The sequence below is a fragment of the Opisthorchis viverrini genome (genome assembly GCF_000715545.1).
Source record: "Opisthorchis viverrini unplaced genomic scaffold opera_v5_17, whole genome shotgun sequence".
Classification (NCBI taxonomy): domain Eukaryota; kingdom Metazoa; phylum Platyhelminthes; class Trematoda; order Opisthorchiida; family Opisthorchiidae; genus Opisthorchis; species Opisthorchis viverrini.
The window spans coordinates 264,690-280,052 of NW_008751673.1; the positions used below are offsets into that span (position 1 = coordinate 264,690).

Genomic DNA, 15,363 nt, shown 5'->3' on the forward strand with positions numbered 1-15,363 from the left:
AACAGCTCTGGAACTGTTTCTTCCACGGTAAAAGATTTCCAAGCTTGGAGTGCAGGAATTGGAGAGGTTCGTTGGGAAATTTCCGTTTAGAAAGCAGTGAATAATGCATTCCGCTTCAACTTTTTTTTTAAATGTTGATCGCTTGCCCAGTTGTAATTCGCTGCTTTTGTTCAGTTCTTGGGGAAACTTGGCGGAAACTAGTCTTTGGAATATGTTTCTTCCATGCAATTGTTTTGGAACGCAAGAAGTTTGGACCACTGGGTTGGAATATTAGCTACGATTTCAATGATTCCGATCGAGAATGTGCCTTGTTGAACTTGGACATGTTTTGCCAGGACAGGGGTGTTCCATGGGACGCACTGACTTACATCACATCCGAGGTGAGTTGGAACTTTCGTTCAATAAATTACAATGAAAGTGTTGATCCCGTTTCAGTCATGAATATCAGAAGAGTCCACACAAGCTCATAAGTGAAGGAAAGGCAAACACAGGTGTTACATGATGAAGGCAGACTGAGTAAAAGAGAAATTTGTGAATGGATACCGTAGAGAATATTGCTTGTCAGATTTCGATGAGAGTCCCCGTTTTGCCTTAAATTGGTATTTTATTCATTGGGGAGATTATGACTGGTTGGTGATAAAAACATGTTTAAAGGGTCGCGTGGCATTTCTGACCGCTACAATTCCATACAGATACATTATTGAAGCTTCTGAAGGTCTGTTGAATCCAGTTAGCTGGACAATAGCCTCAAATTCAAAACTAAAATAGTACATACTTTTTTAGTAATCATGAGCTTTCCCCACAAACAGAATCGGGCTTGACTTTTTCACACAAGGAGAAACTGGCTCGTTCCGGTACAGTTCACTGACTCAAGTTTGCAACACAACTTTATTGGGAATCGCAATTCACAATCAAAACTCGGATATCACCCGAACTTGTAACAAATAAACTCCCTGTTTGTCACCCATTGTAGATAACCTATGGTGGCCGGGTGACAGACTTCTGGGATCAGCGGTGTCTTCGGACCATATTGGAACGGTTCTTCCATCCCAAGACTCTGGAGCCCACGTACACCTATTCTCCGTCAGGGATCTACTACCCGCCCGAGAGGCAAAAGCTCCAGGATTACAAGGATTACGTACTCAATTTGCCACTCAATGCATCACCCGAACTGTTTGGTATGCACGAGAATGCCAATTTGGTGTACCAGGTAAGACGACGATAAGTGATGACTCCTTGAACTTGTCCAGTCCTATCTCGGGTGATAATGCTTCATGAGGGGCCTTCCGGTAGCTTGGTTGTGATGTCTGAGTTCTGAATCTGACATGTCTTGGTTTTATGAAAGTACACAACACACACACAAACACACACCAGGATGCAGAGAGGAAAATTTTGGAATAACTCTTCCCGTATCGCTCCATTTTCGGTAGCCGAAACAGTTTGCCAGAGATCGGCTCCATTTATGTGCCTACAGAAGTGTCATCACCACTCATCGTGTTAGATACGAGCGACCTCCAGATCATACTCGTACTCAATATTGTTCCGCCTTTAAAAACGTTTCGTGGTCAGTCCAATTTGTCTACCGCCACCCTAATCCGTAGCTAATAAAAGCGGCACGCCACCCACATAGCTCAGGCCGAAATGACCCAGATCTTAGCGCATTTCCAACGTGCACGTCCGTCTAGAAACCTGAATAACTCTTTTTTAATCGTTTCTGACATGTGCTTCACAACTGACCATTCGGTCTCGCTATGTTTCCATCCCAATCACTCACAATGAGCTTATAGTCGGAGCTATTCAGTAAACAACCCTCTTGTCAGAGGTATTCAAAAGTCAGCAAAACATCAAATTAAGTCAACTATTCCTTTTGTGGCACTATTTGGTTGCAAAACAAGTTGTCGTGGCGGTGTGTTCATAGGTGAGGAGCGGCCTTATCTTCAGAAGACCGGAGAACAACCAGCCAGTAAGATGGTCTACAGTCAGCATTACAGGCGCACAAATCCATGCTTGGACAAAATTAGCTCATTGTTAGATAACCGTGTACAGCGTTTTCTCTGTCAGTGTATTTCATTCATGCATCAGACTGCTGAGTATTCATGGCACTGAAGTTCCATGGTTTTTCTACTCCGACCAACTGAATGTCTCCGGGCACCGAACGTTAGCGAAGTCGACGTCGACTTCACCTTAGCCAGCAAACAGCCAGCTGCCTTATTTTCCATAATATCGAATGCAAATCCACCTGCCAAGACTCCCATTATGAATTCTTCTCTGTTGAACTTAAACCAACAGTTTTCTTGATTTCCACGAAAGCATGATAGCGGGTGCGATGGATTTGTCTTCTGCGAAACAAGCTTTTCAGAGGCATCACACAGTTTGGTGCTGGCGAAACACAGCAGCGTAAGTTCCTACAGAACCGAGAACAAGCGGTTTGAAATGACCGCCTCTTCGCTTACAATGCTGGCGGACTTTATAAAACAAGTTTCCTAGTTGAGTGGATGAATAATAATAATGATACTTGCTCAGCTGTAACACCCTTCCTGTGCCTAGCTGCCATGCCACCCGAAAGAAGCACGAAGGCTGTTAATAGCTGCCATGCCACCCGAAAGAAGCTCGAAGGCTGTTAGGTTGCCTGATCCTAGACAGGAGCAGCTGAGATGCCTGCGTTGGGTTTGAATCACGGACCTTCTGGTCAGTAATTTCCTGCCTTAACAACTGAGCTACCTGGAGCAGATTTGTTCACGTACATCATTGTGTGGGCCTGCAGAGTATTACTCTTGTGCATGAGTTAACCAGAGTACAGCCTTCGGTACAACCAATCGTAAGCACTAACGGCGAACTGCAGTGCCTCGTGTTTGTGTGATCTAATCAGAGGAAGGGATTCTGTACAGGAGTGGGGTTATTTAAGGAGAGGTAACGTGGACAATAATGTGATGCTTACCAACTTCCTCGTCATCAGATTCACTGAGGAGATTTTGAATACAGTGCAGTACAGCACTTCAGCTTTAAACTCTGTGCCCAGGTAAAATAGAGCGAGTTGTTGCAGTTCTAGATTAGCTGATTATAGAAAAATATGGATTAGGGATGGCGATATGTTAAAGGCAATAGTTTGCAGCGGTTCGATTTAGACTGCCGGTACAAGCGTGCAGATTTTAAATAACTTATGAATAAGTACCCAGCTCATGTTCCTAGACGAAATAAACACTTGGTCTATTGTCAGGCCTTGCTTATTTATTCTGGTGTATCTTATCTTTCCCAAAAAGATACAAGAGACAAATAACCTTATTGCGACCGTTTTGAACATTCAACCACGAACTGGTGCTGTTGGTACAGGAAAGACCAACGATGAGATTGTGCATGATTTGGCAAACACCATTCTGGAAAGAATTCCCGATGGCCTCGACTTGAAGATAGCCAAACCGGAGTTCTTTTTAACTGACCAGAAAGGCAGGGTTGATTCGCTTACGACGGTGATGACACAAGAAGTAGATCGGTTTAACAAACTGTTGCACATAGTAAAGGTAAGCTATCTGTTTAACTCTGTTGTTGTTGTCGTCACTATGAAAGTGGTTTTACACAGTCCAGTAGTTAGGCCAACAATGGGAAAATTGAGGTAATAAAATGTTACAGAAGCTACTGGTTCGTTGCCCCCAAACGTTTCCCAGTTACATGAGCCGCTTCACATTCAGTGAGAAAACCGAAAGTGCACAATGTGACTTTTCAAACTGCTTTGAAAAACCTATGCTCATCGCTGAAGTACCATTCTTCTACAAACCTTAGTGAGTTCGGATAGTGTAAAACTAAAGTCAGAACTACCGCCATTCCGTTTTACGGATAGTCCAGACCCGTAAAGAAATATTCAAATTTCTGACTAATCTAACAAGGGAAGGTAGTCGACGTCATCCGGATGGGCTACACATTGTCCTCTAGCCAGTATGGAAGATTGTTTTGAATTTTTCATGATCATCAGCTGTCAGAACCGCGTACTTGTCGTACAGCGGTTGTAGCTGCCACAGTTTCATTTATCGATGATTCGGGAAGGTGGGTTTTGTAGACACGCATTGGAGGTGGGGGCTGCTAAATTGGTGCGTAAACACAGCACTGTCAGTGGACTGTTAAGTGGAGGGATTGGGAAGGGAGCTATGCATTGAGGGCAATAACTTGGATGCACAAGCGCCTTTGAGGGCGCACTATATGAAATTCACGTGTTGTACCTATGGAACATTGCCACTTCGAAATGTGCCCAGGTTCCTAATGTTATGATATATCAACACATCTTTCCACTACAGGATTCACTGCGACAACTGCAGAAAGCCATCAAAGGATTTGTTGTCATGTCGGAGGGATTGGAAGAAGTCTACACAGCCTTCCTACACAACCAGATTCCGAAAATGTGGTCAGCGGCTGCATATCCCAGTCTCAAACCTCTGTCCTCATGGGTTACTGATTTGGCACTTAGGTGTGATTTCATCAACTGTTGGATGTCCAGAGGAAGGCCGCGTTCCTTCTGGATTTCTGGATTCTTCTTCCCCCAAGGTACGTAAACGTACGACTTTATATCACTGCAGTAATTGACAGGCTTATTGTAACTGAAACCAATACCTGAAAAAGAATTTGATGAGCAGATAGTTAGGCCGAGGTGGCTATTCAATGTCTTACAAAAAATACGAGTTCAATCATCTAAACTGCGCAAAACGCGTAAAAAGCACCAGCAGCAACCGCTGCTGATTCATTTCACTCAAGTGGTCCCATATCCTCCACGATGTAAGCTGATCAGCTACACAGATCATCCAGATAAACTCAAAGAGATGCACATGATAGGTACTGATGACGAGTCTCAAGTAGAACACAACGGATTTACAGTGCACTTCAGTTTGCAATGTGTACCTTAGCTCTCAAAGTGATGTACTGAGAGTCAAAGAAAGCAGAAACCACGACTTCCGTTTCGCCCATACTATATTTCCTCAACCTTGCAGAGGAACTGAATACCATGGCAATACTTATTTGATAAGCCCTTAGATCGTGGTCAGATAAAATGAAACCCACTCGTACGTGTTTCACTGAGGTATTGATCAGTTCTATGTACAGGTTCTGCTCGAATTTCACTTTCAAATGGGTTTATTATAATCTCTACTGATACTCCGGCTCGCTGGTGATCGCGGTTAACTCGAACTAAACTGATCCTCTTTGATTTCCTTCGACTTTTAGGATTTCTCACCGGGACTTTGCAGAATTATGCCCGAAAGTACGACTATCCCATCGATCACCTATCATTTGATTTTACTGTATTACCGCATTACCGTGATCAAGAGGCAGTTTCCAAAGCCATGGCAACTCTGGGGTTCAACCAAACATTGGAGGCGGACTTGGCGTTGAACGATCCAGAAGACGGTGTACTAATACACGGTCTTTTTATGGATGGTTTTCGGTAAGTGAGGATGATTTACAACAAGAACCATGACTGATGCATAGCAAGAAATAACTGCGAATATAACAGAGATTCTGATTAGGACTCATAAAATAATCGGAGATTTCTCAAAGCAGACTCTATGATCACCATCTGCCATCTGTGTCAGATGTGGTTCTCTATGTCATCTACTACTGCCTGTTCGTGACCAAGAGTTTCTGCACTCCAGCTGAATGTAGGGCTGCACATGAGATCAATCAGTTGGTCTTCTTCTAGTTGGTTCTTGAGTGATCCGCATAGGAAGACCAATCCGGTGAGTGTTTCCTAGTAGTACACAGCTAATGGCAGTTCATTATTCACAGATTACGTTCCACGACAACTTGTGGGCCGTCAGACAAAAAAAGTCACACATACGGGAATATCTGCAACTACTGAGTTGAATTTCACATGTTCACATCAATAAGGTGATAAGGAGAAATAAGTTAACTTGCGTTTCGAAAAATTAGCCTTCTTCAAGAGGTGTACACTTTCGCAACACGATATATCATGTCTGACAGTGTACAAAATTTCGCAGCCTTCCGAGGGGTTTTCACTTTTTTCGAGACTGATATTTTGATTCAGATCACATGTTGCTCTATCAGCATCTGTCAAAACGTTGCTTCAGAGCAACCCCCTGAGTTACTCAAATGGCTGAACAACGCCAATTACCACTATGTTGTAGCACCCTTGTTACTGTCTCGTTGTCCAAAGCTCTCCAAACTAAGCTTTCATTCAACCCCAACTCGGTATGGGTACACGCAGTTTCCTTCCCTGAAACTATGCTGCTCTTTGAAGTACAATTTCTTTGACACCCAAGCATTTTTTTCGAGACTGATATTTTGATTCAGATCACATGTTGCTCTATCAGCATCTGTCAAAACGTTGCTTCAGAGCAACCCCCTGAGTTACTCAAATGGCTGAACAACGCCAATTACCACTATGTTGTAGCACCCTTGTTACTGTCTCGTTGTCCAAAGCTCTCCAAACTAAGCTTTCATTCAACCCCAACTCGGTATGGGTACACGCAGTTTCCTTCCCTGAAACTATGCTGCTCTTTGAAGTACAATTTCTTTGACAACCCAAGCATATAAAACTACCAAGTAAATACCATCCGATCCAGTTGTGCTCGGGGTGAGTCCGGTTATGCAAATCACCATGTTAGAGCTATCACCAATCGTTCCAACTTCGGGTTATAGTGGGTATGCAAACTGATCGAGCGGCCATATTGAGTACATCAAAGAAACTGTTTAACATCAAGCTGCAGACGATATTCCTTATTTGACGGGAAAGTGTAAAACCAAACAACTCCAAAGGCAAGGTAGCAAACTTTGATGAACAGTAAATGCACTCCACGGCTAAGACGGTCACACTTTATCTACCTCAGTCAGTAAACTCAAGCCCAAACTGGTATCCAATGATTACCCTCACTTTCAAACTAGCCCAGAGGAGAAATACTTTTCAGGGGCACACAGGTGTCGGAAAAAAGTAACACTATGACCCGGGGACATCCGTTCGTTACAAAAGGCCTTCTTTTCCGTTGACTGTTTTGAAAAGGAGCCTTTCCTCAGAAAGAATGACCTTGATGGGATCCTACGGATGACTAACTTAGAGGAGCACCGTATAGTAGGACTCTCCTTTGTTGTCATGTTATCATGGTAACTGTTTCACAGGAAGATAACTGTACACGAAACTTTCGAAAGAGCAGCTATTCTCGCCTGCCGCTCGATGTTCAAGACCTGCTGCCTTGTGCTACCCTTTCGTATCGATTGTGTACCATCAATGCCTATTACAACTATAAACTCGGTCAGTGTCACCTGAAAGTACAACGATAACAATATCTGTTTGTCCGAACGGCCACTTTTCACTAGGGCCTAAATAACCAAAATTGGAGGCTCTAGCCACGTGACTCTCGTCCAACCCTCTGAAGGTGCGTTGTTTCAAGCACTGTATATCTTGTACAAGACACACAATCACTTCAAAGGAATCTCCGCTTTTCTTGCAGATGGGACGATGAGAGAATGGAACTGGCCGACTCGATCTTGGGGGAGACGCTGGCTCAAATGCCTGTGTTGCATATGAAGCCAGAGATGGATCTGAAACCAGATCCCAAAAAATACGTAGCACCTCTTTATAAAACTTCTGCTCGGGCAGGCGTCCTTTCTACGACAGGTGAGTTTTCGCATTGTTATGGACGTCTTCTTTGCCTGTCTACTTATTGTAATTAGTTTGCTCGACCTATGGACGTGCAGAGTTAAGCTACGGGGCATTTCCTGTATCTTCATCATGTTTCCTTAAGTTCTGCTTTATTCGACACAAAACAGAGGGAACAACGCTTGTAAGAATCTACGGAGTACTAATAGATTTTTACATACGTTTGAAACAATGTTTGTATACTTTTTTTTCAGGAAAGTACCCCTTTGGAGTTAGGTTTTCTTTCTCATGGATTTTATGCGTCGGGTCTTTCGGACCTAGACCAGACTAAGGATTGGCTTCAACTTGACGCACCTTGCCTTAAAAAATGAGGGCGCAATCCAGTTTTTCAGCATTCACCGAGCTCTGACAAATGGAGGTTCTTCCATGTTCAGATATTGGGTTTTAGAAGCCTGCCCTACTACTGAGAAACAGTCTAGGCGCACACAAGGCCGGCTAGCGCAAGCCAGTATTCAGTTTGGTCTTTACAACGATGGGTACCGGAAGTTATTTCAAGCACAACTGTAGGTTCACCGTCCCAGAAATATTCAGGATGTGAGGTCGGACTTTGTTGACATGAATGGAAACAGCCTAGCAGTTGAATCGAATGGTATCCGGTTTGGGTAGAGTGGGAGCTGCACTGCCACTAGGGCAAAAAAGAACATGTGTGGCGTTCTGCAGTTAGGTGTGATTTGACTTGATCCTGTCCACATGGAGTTTAACATTGAAAGTAGCCTTCTAGCGCAACTAACATCAACAAAAACAGTAACATCACTGTTGACACTGACGGTTCACTGTTAAACAACCACAAAGTTTATTTAGTTATTTTTAAATATCCTGAAATGAAAAAAGATAACATGAATGAGGAAGGACCTGGTACTTACGGCAAATATTCTGAAGCGCTTATGTCTCCGAACACTCAATCATACTATCTGGAAAGGGACTGACAGCACGAAAGTGAGTAACCTAATCGCTATATTTCACGATGTCTCCAGCAAAGCGCGGGGACAGAAACCCCATTCTGGAAAGCGGAAAGCACCAACAACCAAAATCATCGCAACCTCTTTCGGACCCTTCTCCCCATATCAAAGTTGCCTCCATTCTGGAAAAGGACAACGCTCGTCTCGATAGACGCTGTTTCAATATGCGCAGTGTATGGCCGAGTCACCGCATTTGGTGTCATCGACTGTTTTCGGTGGTCGATAAAACCTTATGAACAAACAAGTACCAGTTTTCTAATCCGACACCATCAATGCTTCTAAGGCGTCGGTGGTTAAAAACCAGAAGACGCCCCAAGTCATTTGTCTGCAGAGGCCACACAGCAACAAAACCTTTTCTGGAGCCTGGTACCCATAAGGACCAGTCATATCTATTTTTAACGTCTCTAATGGCACAAATTAGCAAGCTTGAGTCAGGCCTTCGAGATTCGTTCAGTAACATCATCCGATACTTCCGCCAGAGTTGATTTAACTATCTGGGTATGTCAAGTTTTCAAAAGTCCCTAGTGCTTCTCCTGGAACTACAAAAGACACACTCTGAAGCACAAATTTGCACTTTTAGGCTCGATGCGCACGACAAAAGATGGTATAATGGTGACGGAATTAACATCCTTGTCGGACTGCAATTCTCGTAGCTCATACGTTCTCACACGCTTCAAAGAAGGTGAATGTACGAGTAGGATTTTTGCCAAACTTTCGGGCATCTCCTATTGACCGAGTGTAGTTAGAAGCACTAACCGACCGGCAGAATCGAACGTGTCCTCGGAAGCAAGGAACATCAAGATTGTGGATAGTCTGCACATACTGTGCTCTAATGCCTGACGCAGTATGAAGATTCGGCCTCTACCCGGTCATGCCATTTCGAACATCCTTTAGCGGCTTTCTTTTTATCCCGTTGTGTGGATGGGCAAGAGACGTGATGAGCCGATCTGATGCCTGACCACAGGAAACGATTTCGACTGATTTCTGCACTGAAATCCTGTCGGTTTTCGGGACTGACTGAGGTATGGGATCAAATTCGATGTAGTTGTCTTTATTTTCTTGTTTTGAGCACAACATTGAAGCGTACGCACAAGCCGGTCATGTAGATTCGTTCTATCAATCTCAGACACAGTGGAGCAACACGTGGGTTGATTCCAGGGGTTCTGAGTCGAGCTATTTTCTAACGTAGTTGGACAAAACAAAACCAATGGTGTACGGGCTCGGCGCAACCTCTGAAGTGAAAAGAACTGGATTTCAAATGTTTCCCTGAAGAAATGAGGATACAGACTAATCTCACGACAAACTCTCCGCTGTTGTCACCTTTTTGGCAATCATCTCTCCAGGTCTCACTTGGTTAACACTTTGTCAGTCTTTGCCTATCGATTGTGTAGTTTCGAACAGGATGTAATATGACATGCATTTCGTGCTGCCAGAGACTTCACTCAACTCAAAAGGATACGTTCGCTTTTCAGTAGTACTGGTGTATCCAGATATCTACAAGGGGGTCAGTTGAACTTAACACTCCTATCCTTTGCCCCTGCTGTCTTTTTGTAGGTCATTCGACCAACTTTGTTGTAGAGATTTGTCTTCCACACTCAATGACTGCAAGCTATTGGATAGAAAAAGGTGCAGCGTTGCTCACCATGAGGGATGAATAGTCTTGCAGCCACAAACACCGGTGCTTAACCCAAGCGGTATTTACATTCATTTCACGTGCAGTGTATGGTAGTTATTCGTTGTGTTTTGCCCGTTACGGCGGCCGCTCATAGTTATTTTCGTTTCGTTCCAGTTGGACTGTTTTTGTTTGTTCTTACCCGAAATTTGGCGGCGATTTCAAATTCTGCACTGTAAACTGTGTTGGTTGAACGCCAAGTTTTTATTCGAGATGGCACTCAAACGAGTACTGCCACGGACTCACGTAATCTGTGATATCACACTGGAAATAGGATAGTTCGTTTGTCTCAGATAAGGCCTGCTGAAGGCAAAACCCGTTCAACCCAATTTCTGTATTCACTGACTGATCAGTCGAAACACTGATCGTTTATTTACCCTGTATTTCAGGTATGTCAACCAATTTCATCGTTGACATTTCGCTGAAAACCTCCTCCTCACCAAAGTACTGGATCGAACGGGGAGCAGCTCTGATTTGCGAGCGAGACGTGGAGAACTGAGACAAGTCCACACTTTTCCCACCCTATTATCTGATTTCTTACTCAGATATACCCTATTGGAACGATTGATCGGACCTAACCACAGTCCAAAAAATTAGTTTCAGCCCTCGCTCGAACTACAGATGACTTGGTGTCAAATACATGAATTGCAAGCATCACTTTTTTCTCTTGCCTTGCAGTCATAGGTTGGGTGACTGGAGACCAATCATTTGTGCGATAACGCACCCCAGAGAAATAACACCAAGATGGCGGACCAGAATCGCCCGATCCTAAGAGAACAGGCTGCCATTGGCCTGTCGAAAGAACGTTAATACTGTCACTGTTAGGGCACACAAGCCCTATTAATGATTACTCATCTAGACAGGAATGTTTCTTCCAGTTCCTCATGCTGTACAGGTGTGTGGAGAAGATACATCATTTGAGGCAGAATCTCCAACATTGAATGCAGTGCACCTGGACGGATACCTTTTTTGGCCCTCTCCATACACTCTTACAATCCAGTCATCATCACCATCATCGACAGCATGTCATCAGTGTTCAACGCCGATGCCGTACAACCATGATTTATTTGAAAGCCTTATTGTAAAGAAAAGAGTAAAGGTGGACGGGGAGGGGGTTTAGTGCTAGCTTACCACAATCATTCCGATGTGCTTATACCTCCAGACATTCACTCAGACGATCTGGATAGAAACTGACAACAAGAACGCCGCTGACATTGGTTGGCAGCCATATCTTGTAGTGTCTTTAACCAGACACAGTGAGGATCATGCGGTCGCCATCCTGGAAGGCGAGTAGCACCGACAGCACCCAAGCGTTTCGTGATCTCCTTCATACTTTTCTGCCAAGTAAAGAGTTGGACACTCCTCTGTTTACGCCACTCTGAGTTTGGCATGGAAAACAGTACTCTCTTCGGCAAACGATGGTTCGGCATACGCAACACATGTCCCAACCAACGCAGCTTCTGGTGCTGGACACATACTTCAATGGAAGTACCCGTTACACACAAACATACAGCTGGTCAGATGCACCGGAATCCACATGTCCTGATTCCATCGTGTGGTTTTCTAAGTGAATTCCCCCCTCAATGTACTCCCAACAGGGAACACCAGTTCTTCATGTGCACCAGTATTCCACTGAACCGTACCATAACAGCCCCATAGAAATAGGGCCTCCAAGAATACCACCCGGAATTTAGTAGTCTGTACGAAACCTATCGTGCAACCATTACTACTGTAATCCCGAATTGCTCTCGTGCGTTTTGTGCAATTTTGCTGGTGCTCATCTCTGGTATTTCATTCATCGTCAAGGCGGACGTTAACGTGACAAACCAAATCTTGCCTTTTTTTTATAAATTGGGTTCCTAAGAATTTCCCACCGTAATATCGGCAGTGGAAAAAATGAACTTGCGTCGAACAACGGTCTATTCTTACTAGTGCTGAGCTGTTCTGGAAATTCCATTTTCCAGAGCGTCGCACGAGACAAATTATTCAGGTAAAATTTGAAGTTCAGGTGGTGTGTCTGTAAGTGCAACCATTTGTGGAGTGCTTGCGACTGTTTTACATAGATAATTTACTCGAAACATATTGTTGTCAACTGTGCTGTCTTAACCGAACGATTTTATTCGACCAAACCGAAGTTTCCAGCACGTTCACTGTTGCTTCAGAGTACACGGACCTTGCATTGAGGCTACCGTAACTCGGCAGTTCCTGTTTGACCAAGGAATTTCACCTTTCCTCTTGGCCGGTTTTCATTTTGTACTCACATTGATAGTAAGAGGTCTGGTGTGGATGAATGTCGTTTAAAGTCGAGTACAGTCCCATCAGAGAATAGAAAATTCCAAACTCCCTTAATTGAGACTTGGATGAAAAAAGATACGTTAACTGGTTGCTCAAAATCCCATGAAATCTAGTAGTCCCAGGAGTGGGAGGTGCAGCCACTACGCTTAGGCACTGGGTTTATAGCTGAAAGACTGCACTGGACTTACTGGCTGAAGTAGCCTGTCAGTGCACTGATGCACCAACCCTACCTTACTAGGCAGTTCGGTTTTGTTAGACCAGCAGCTTCGTTTGTACTTAATTGAGAAGCAGTGGCTATCCACTATTCGCCTTCCATACCCATTAATTAGTCCTTTGTTATTCCTAGAGAGACTGTCAGATACTCGAACGCTCTCAGTTGGTTCTACGTTTCTTTTCATTTACCTCATGAGTCGGGGCAGCTCGACAGTGTAGCACTGAAAAGTCTAGAAGCACTGTATGGTTGTTCCATCCTTATTGGGAATCGTCAGCAGTGTGCATCTAGTCTCAAATTCGCGATTCCCTGATTAGTAGTTTAAGCACCGAACCTTTCGGCCACGAGCTGCTGATCAGCAGTGTGACTAACGCGCACTTAGATAGGATAAGGCGCCGCTCATCTCCCCATCACGGTATCGACATCACGTGATCGCATGCGTTGACTGACTCCTCAGGCAACGACTTCTGAGATGGAGGTTTCATTTATCGGATCAAGTTTATTCTTCCTATGAGCTACTTGTAGGTTGTTGGCATAGATTAGCTCCCATTAAGATTTCCGGAATTTCTGACAATATCAGCAATCATTAGGTAGCTCAGAGGAAGTGTAACACCACTTTACTCGATCTGCCAGTAATGCTGAGTCATGTGTCAAGCGCCACGTCATTTGCAAATGACCACAATTGTGAAGAAGGTGGTGCTGTAGACTTCAAGCTTACACTATCTCTGCACAAATCCTCAGCAGTGTGACTAACGCGCACTTAGATAGGATAAGGCGCCGCTCATCTCCCCATCACGGTATCGACATCACGTGATCGCATGCGTTGACTGACTCCTCAGGCAACGACTTCTGAGATGGAGGTTTCATTTATCGGATCAAGTTTATTCTTCCTATGAGCTACTTGTAGGTTGTTGGCATAGATTAGCTCCCATTAAGATTTCCGGAATTTCTGACAATATCAGCAATCATTAGGTAGCTCAGAGGAAGTGTAACACCACTTTACTCGATCTGCCAGTAATGCTGAGTCATGTGTGAAGCGCCACGTCATTTGCAAATGACCACAATTGTGAAGAAGTTGGTGCTGTAGACTTCAAGCTTACACTGTCTCTGCAGCAAATGCTCATCTGTCCCCTTGGCTGTCGAGTCAAGAGAGTTGGGTCGGCGTGGGATTGGCGAACCATCACCGTGCTAAAGTAAAGCCCCATTAGCCTAGCATCTTTTGTGAACCTTACCCGATCTGAACCCAACGCACAACGACAGACAGCTTTAGCCTACCAGTCTGGCTAGAAAATGACAAAATGCTCGCCAATGGGATCGGTTGCGTGCACGGACAGTTCACGCCCAAATCGCGTCAACCTGGCTAACTAAATCTGCTCTAATGAATAAGATTCGTTACCCGCTTACACGCCATTCCGTTGCGGAGCCGCTGCGGCCAGCTTACTCTTGCGGAGACATCGGTGGTCAAAGAACTGAAGACGCCCAAGGTCCTCGGATCGTAGCAGCCAAGTCCAAAAACCGTAGATTAAGGCCACTCTTACATTGCATACATGGCCTTTAGCCTCAGTGGAATTCGGTACTGAAGTCATAAATCACGCGAGTTGGTGAACGCTGCTCGCGCCTTGACTTCATCCGTTACTTTGCAGTCAAGGGAAATCTTGAAGTACGAATGAAATCTGAAGGTTCGAAACTCATGCAAAAACATGGGATCACCTCTGATATTCCGGTTAAAGTGCTTTGCGCGAACGAATAACCGTCAAACTGTCGTCCGCATAATCCGAATCCGGTAATCTCTCTCCAGACGTGATTCCGATATCCAAATTTACGGCCCCATGTAGTGTGTGCACTGCATGACGAGATGAGTTTGAAGAAAAAAAGAGGAGACAACCACGACTAACTCCACTAGTTGTTAGGACACCTATGGACGGTTCACTGTACACTCTAATCCCACCAGAGATAGAGGAATAAAGAACACGAAGAATGTTTACAAACTTCGAGGGCACACCCTCTGGTCAAGTATTTTTAGGAAAGCCAACCTCTTTCAGAGTCGAGCAAGACAGTGACTGGGTTCGGTTGGTGGTCTGACACTCTTTAGAAACTTACAGGAAACCAATAGACCAGGGTGTTGTCAATAGCTTTCTCTGCCTCCCAACTTTCTGAAGTTTTGGTGCATAAGCTTGGTAGATGGTCAGAACAGATGTTGATCTGTTCGTAGAGTTTGGCAATGGATGTGTAGGCGTTTCGTCAGCATTTGAGGAGACATCATCAATCCGTGGTTGGATGGGTAGTTCTTTTCGTACCTGCTCTTATATAGTTTACAAAGAGCATCTTTAAGATCCCACCTGACTGACTGTTCTTAAGTCATCTCATCCACAGTCTGATTGATCTACTCGTGATCTGTGTTGCTTTGTGGTCTGCCCTCCTGCTGTCTGATCGTATACAATCCGTTTGAGTAGCTTATTGTCCTCACCCTGATTGATCCACTCCCTGTGTGCGGTTCATCTTCATTTGGTTAATTTGTACTTCTCTCCGCAGGGGACCTGCGTCCTGACGAAAACCACACATTCCAGTCGGA

General features: G+C 44.4%; 1 protein-coding gene across 1 annotated transcript in view; it reads left to right on the plus strand.

The window, feature by feature from the left end:
• T265_01537 (hypothetical protein) overlaps window positions 1–10,937 on the plus strand; it is a gene marked incomplete at both ends in the record, with an annotated part of 107,148 nt that extends 96,211 nt beyond the window's left edge. Inside the window, 7 exons of the mRNA XM_009165596.1 lie at window positions 175–380; window positions 974–1,210; window positions 3,261–3,518; window positions 4,287–4,533; window positions 5,206–5,425; window positions 7,446–7,612; window positions 10,675–10,937. Of these exons, the coding sequence (XP_009163860.1) occupies window positions 175–380; window positions 974–1,210; window positions 3,261–3,518; window positions 4,287–4,533; window positions 5,206–5,425; window positions 7,446–7,612; window positions 10,675–10,784 (1,445 nt within the window). The remainder of the gene's footprint in view (window positions 1–174; window positions 381–973; window positions 1,211–3,260; window positions 3,519–4,286; window positions 4,534–5,205; window positions 5,426–7,445; window positions 7,613–10,674) is intronic.
• Between the last annotated feature and the right edge of the window lie 4,426 nt (window positions 10,938–15,363).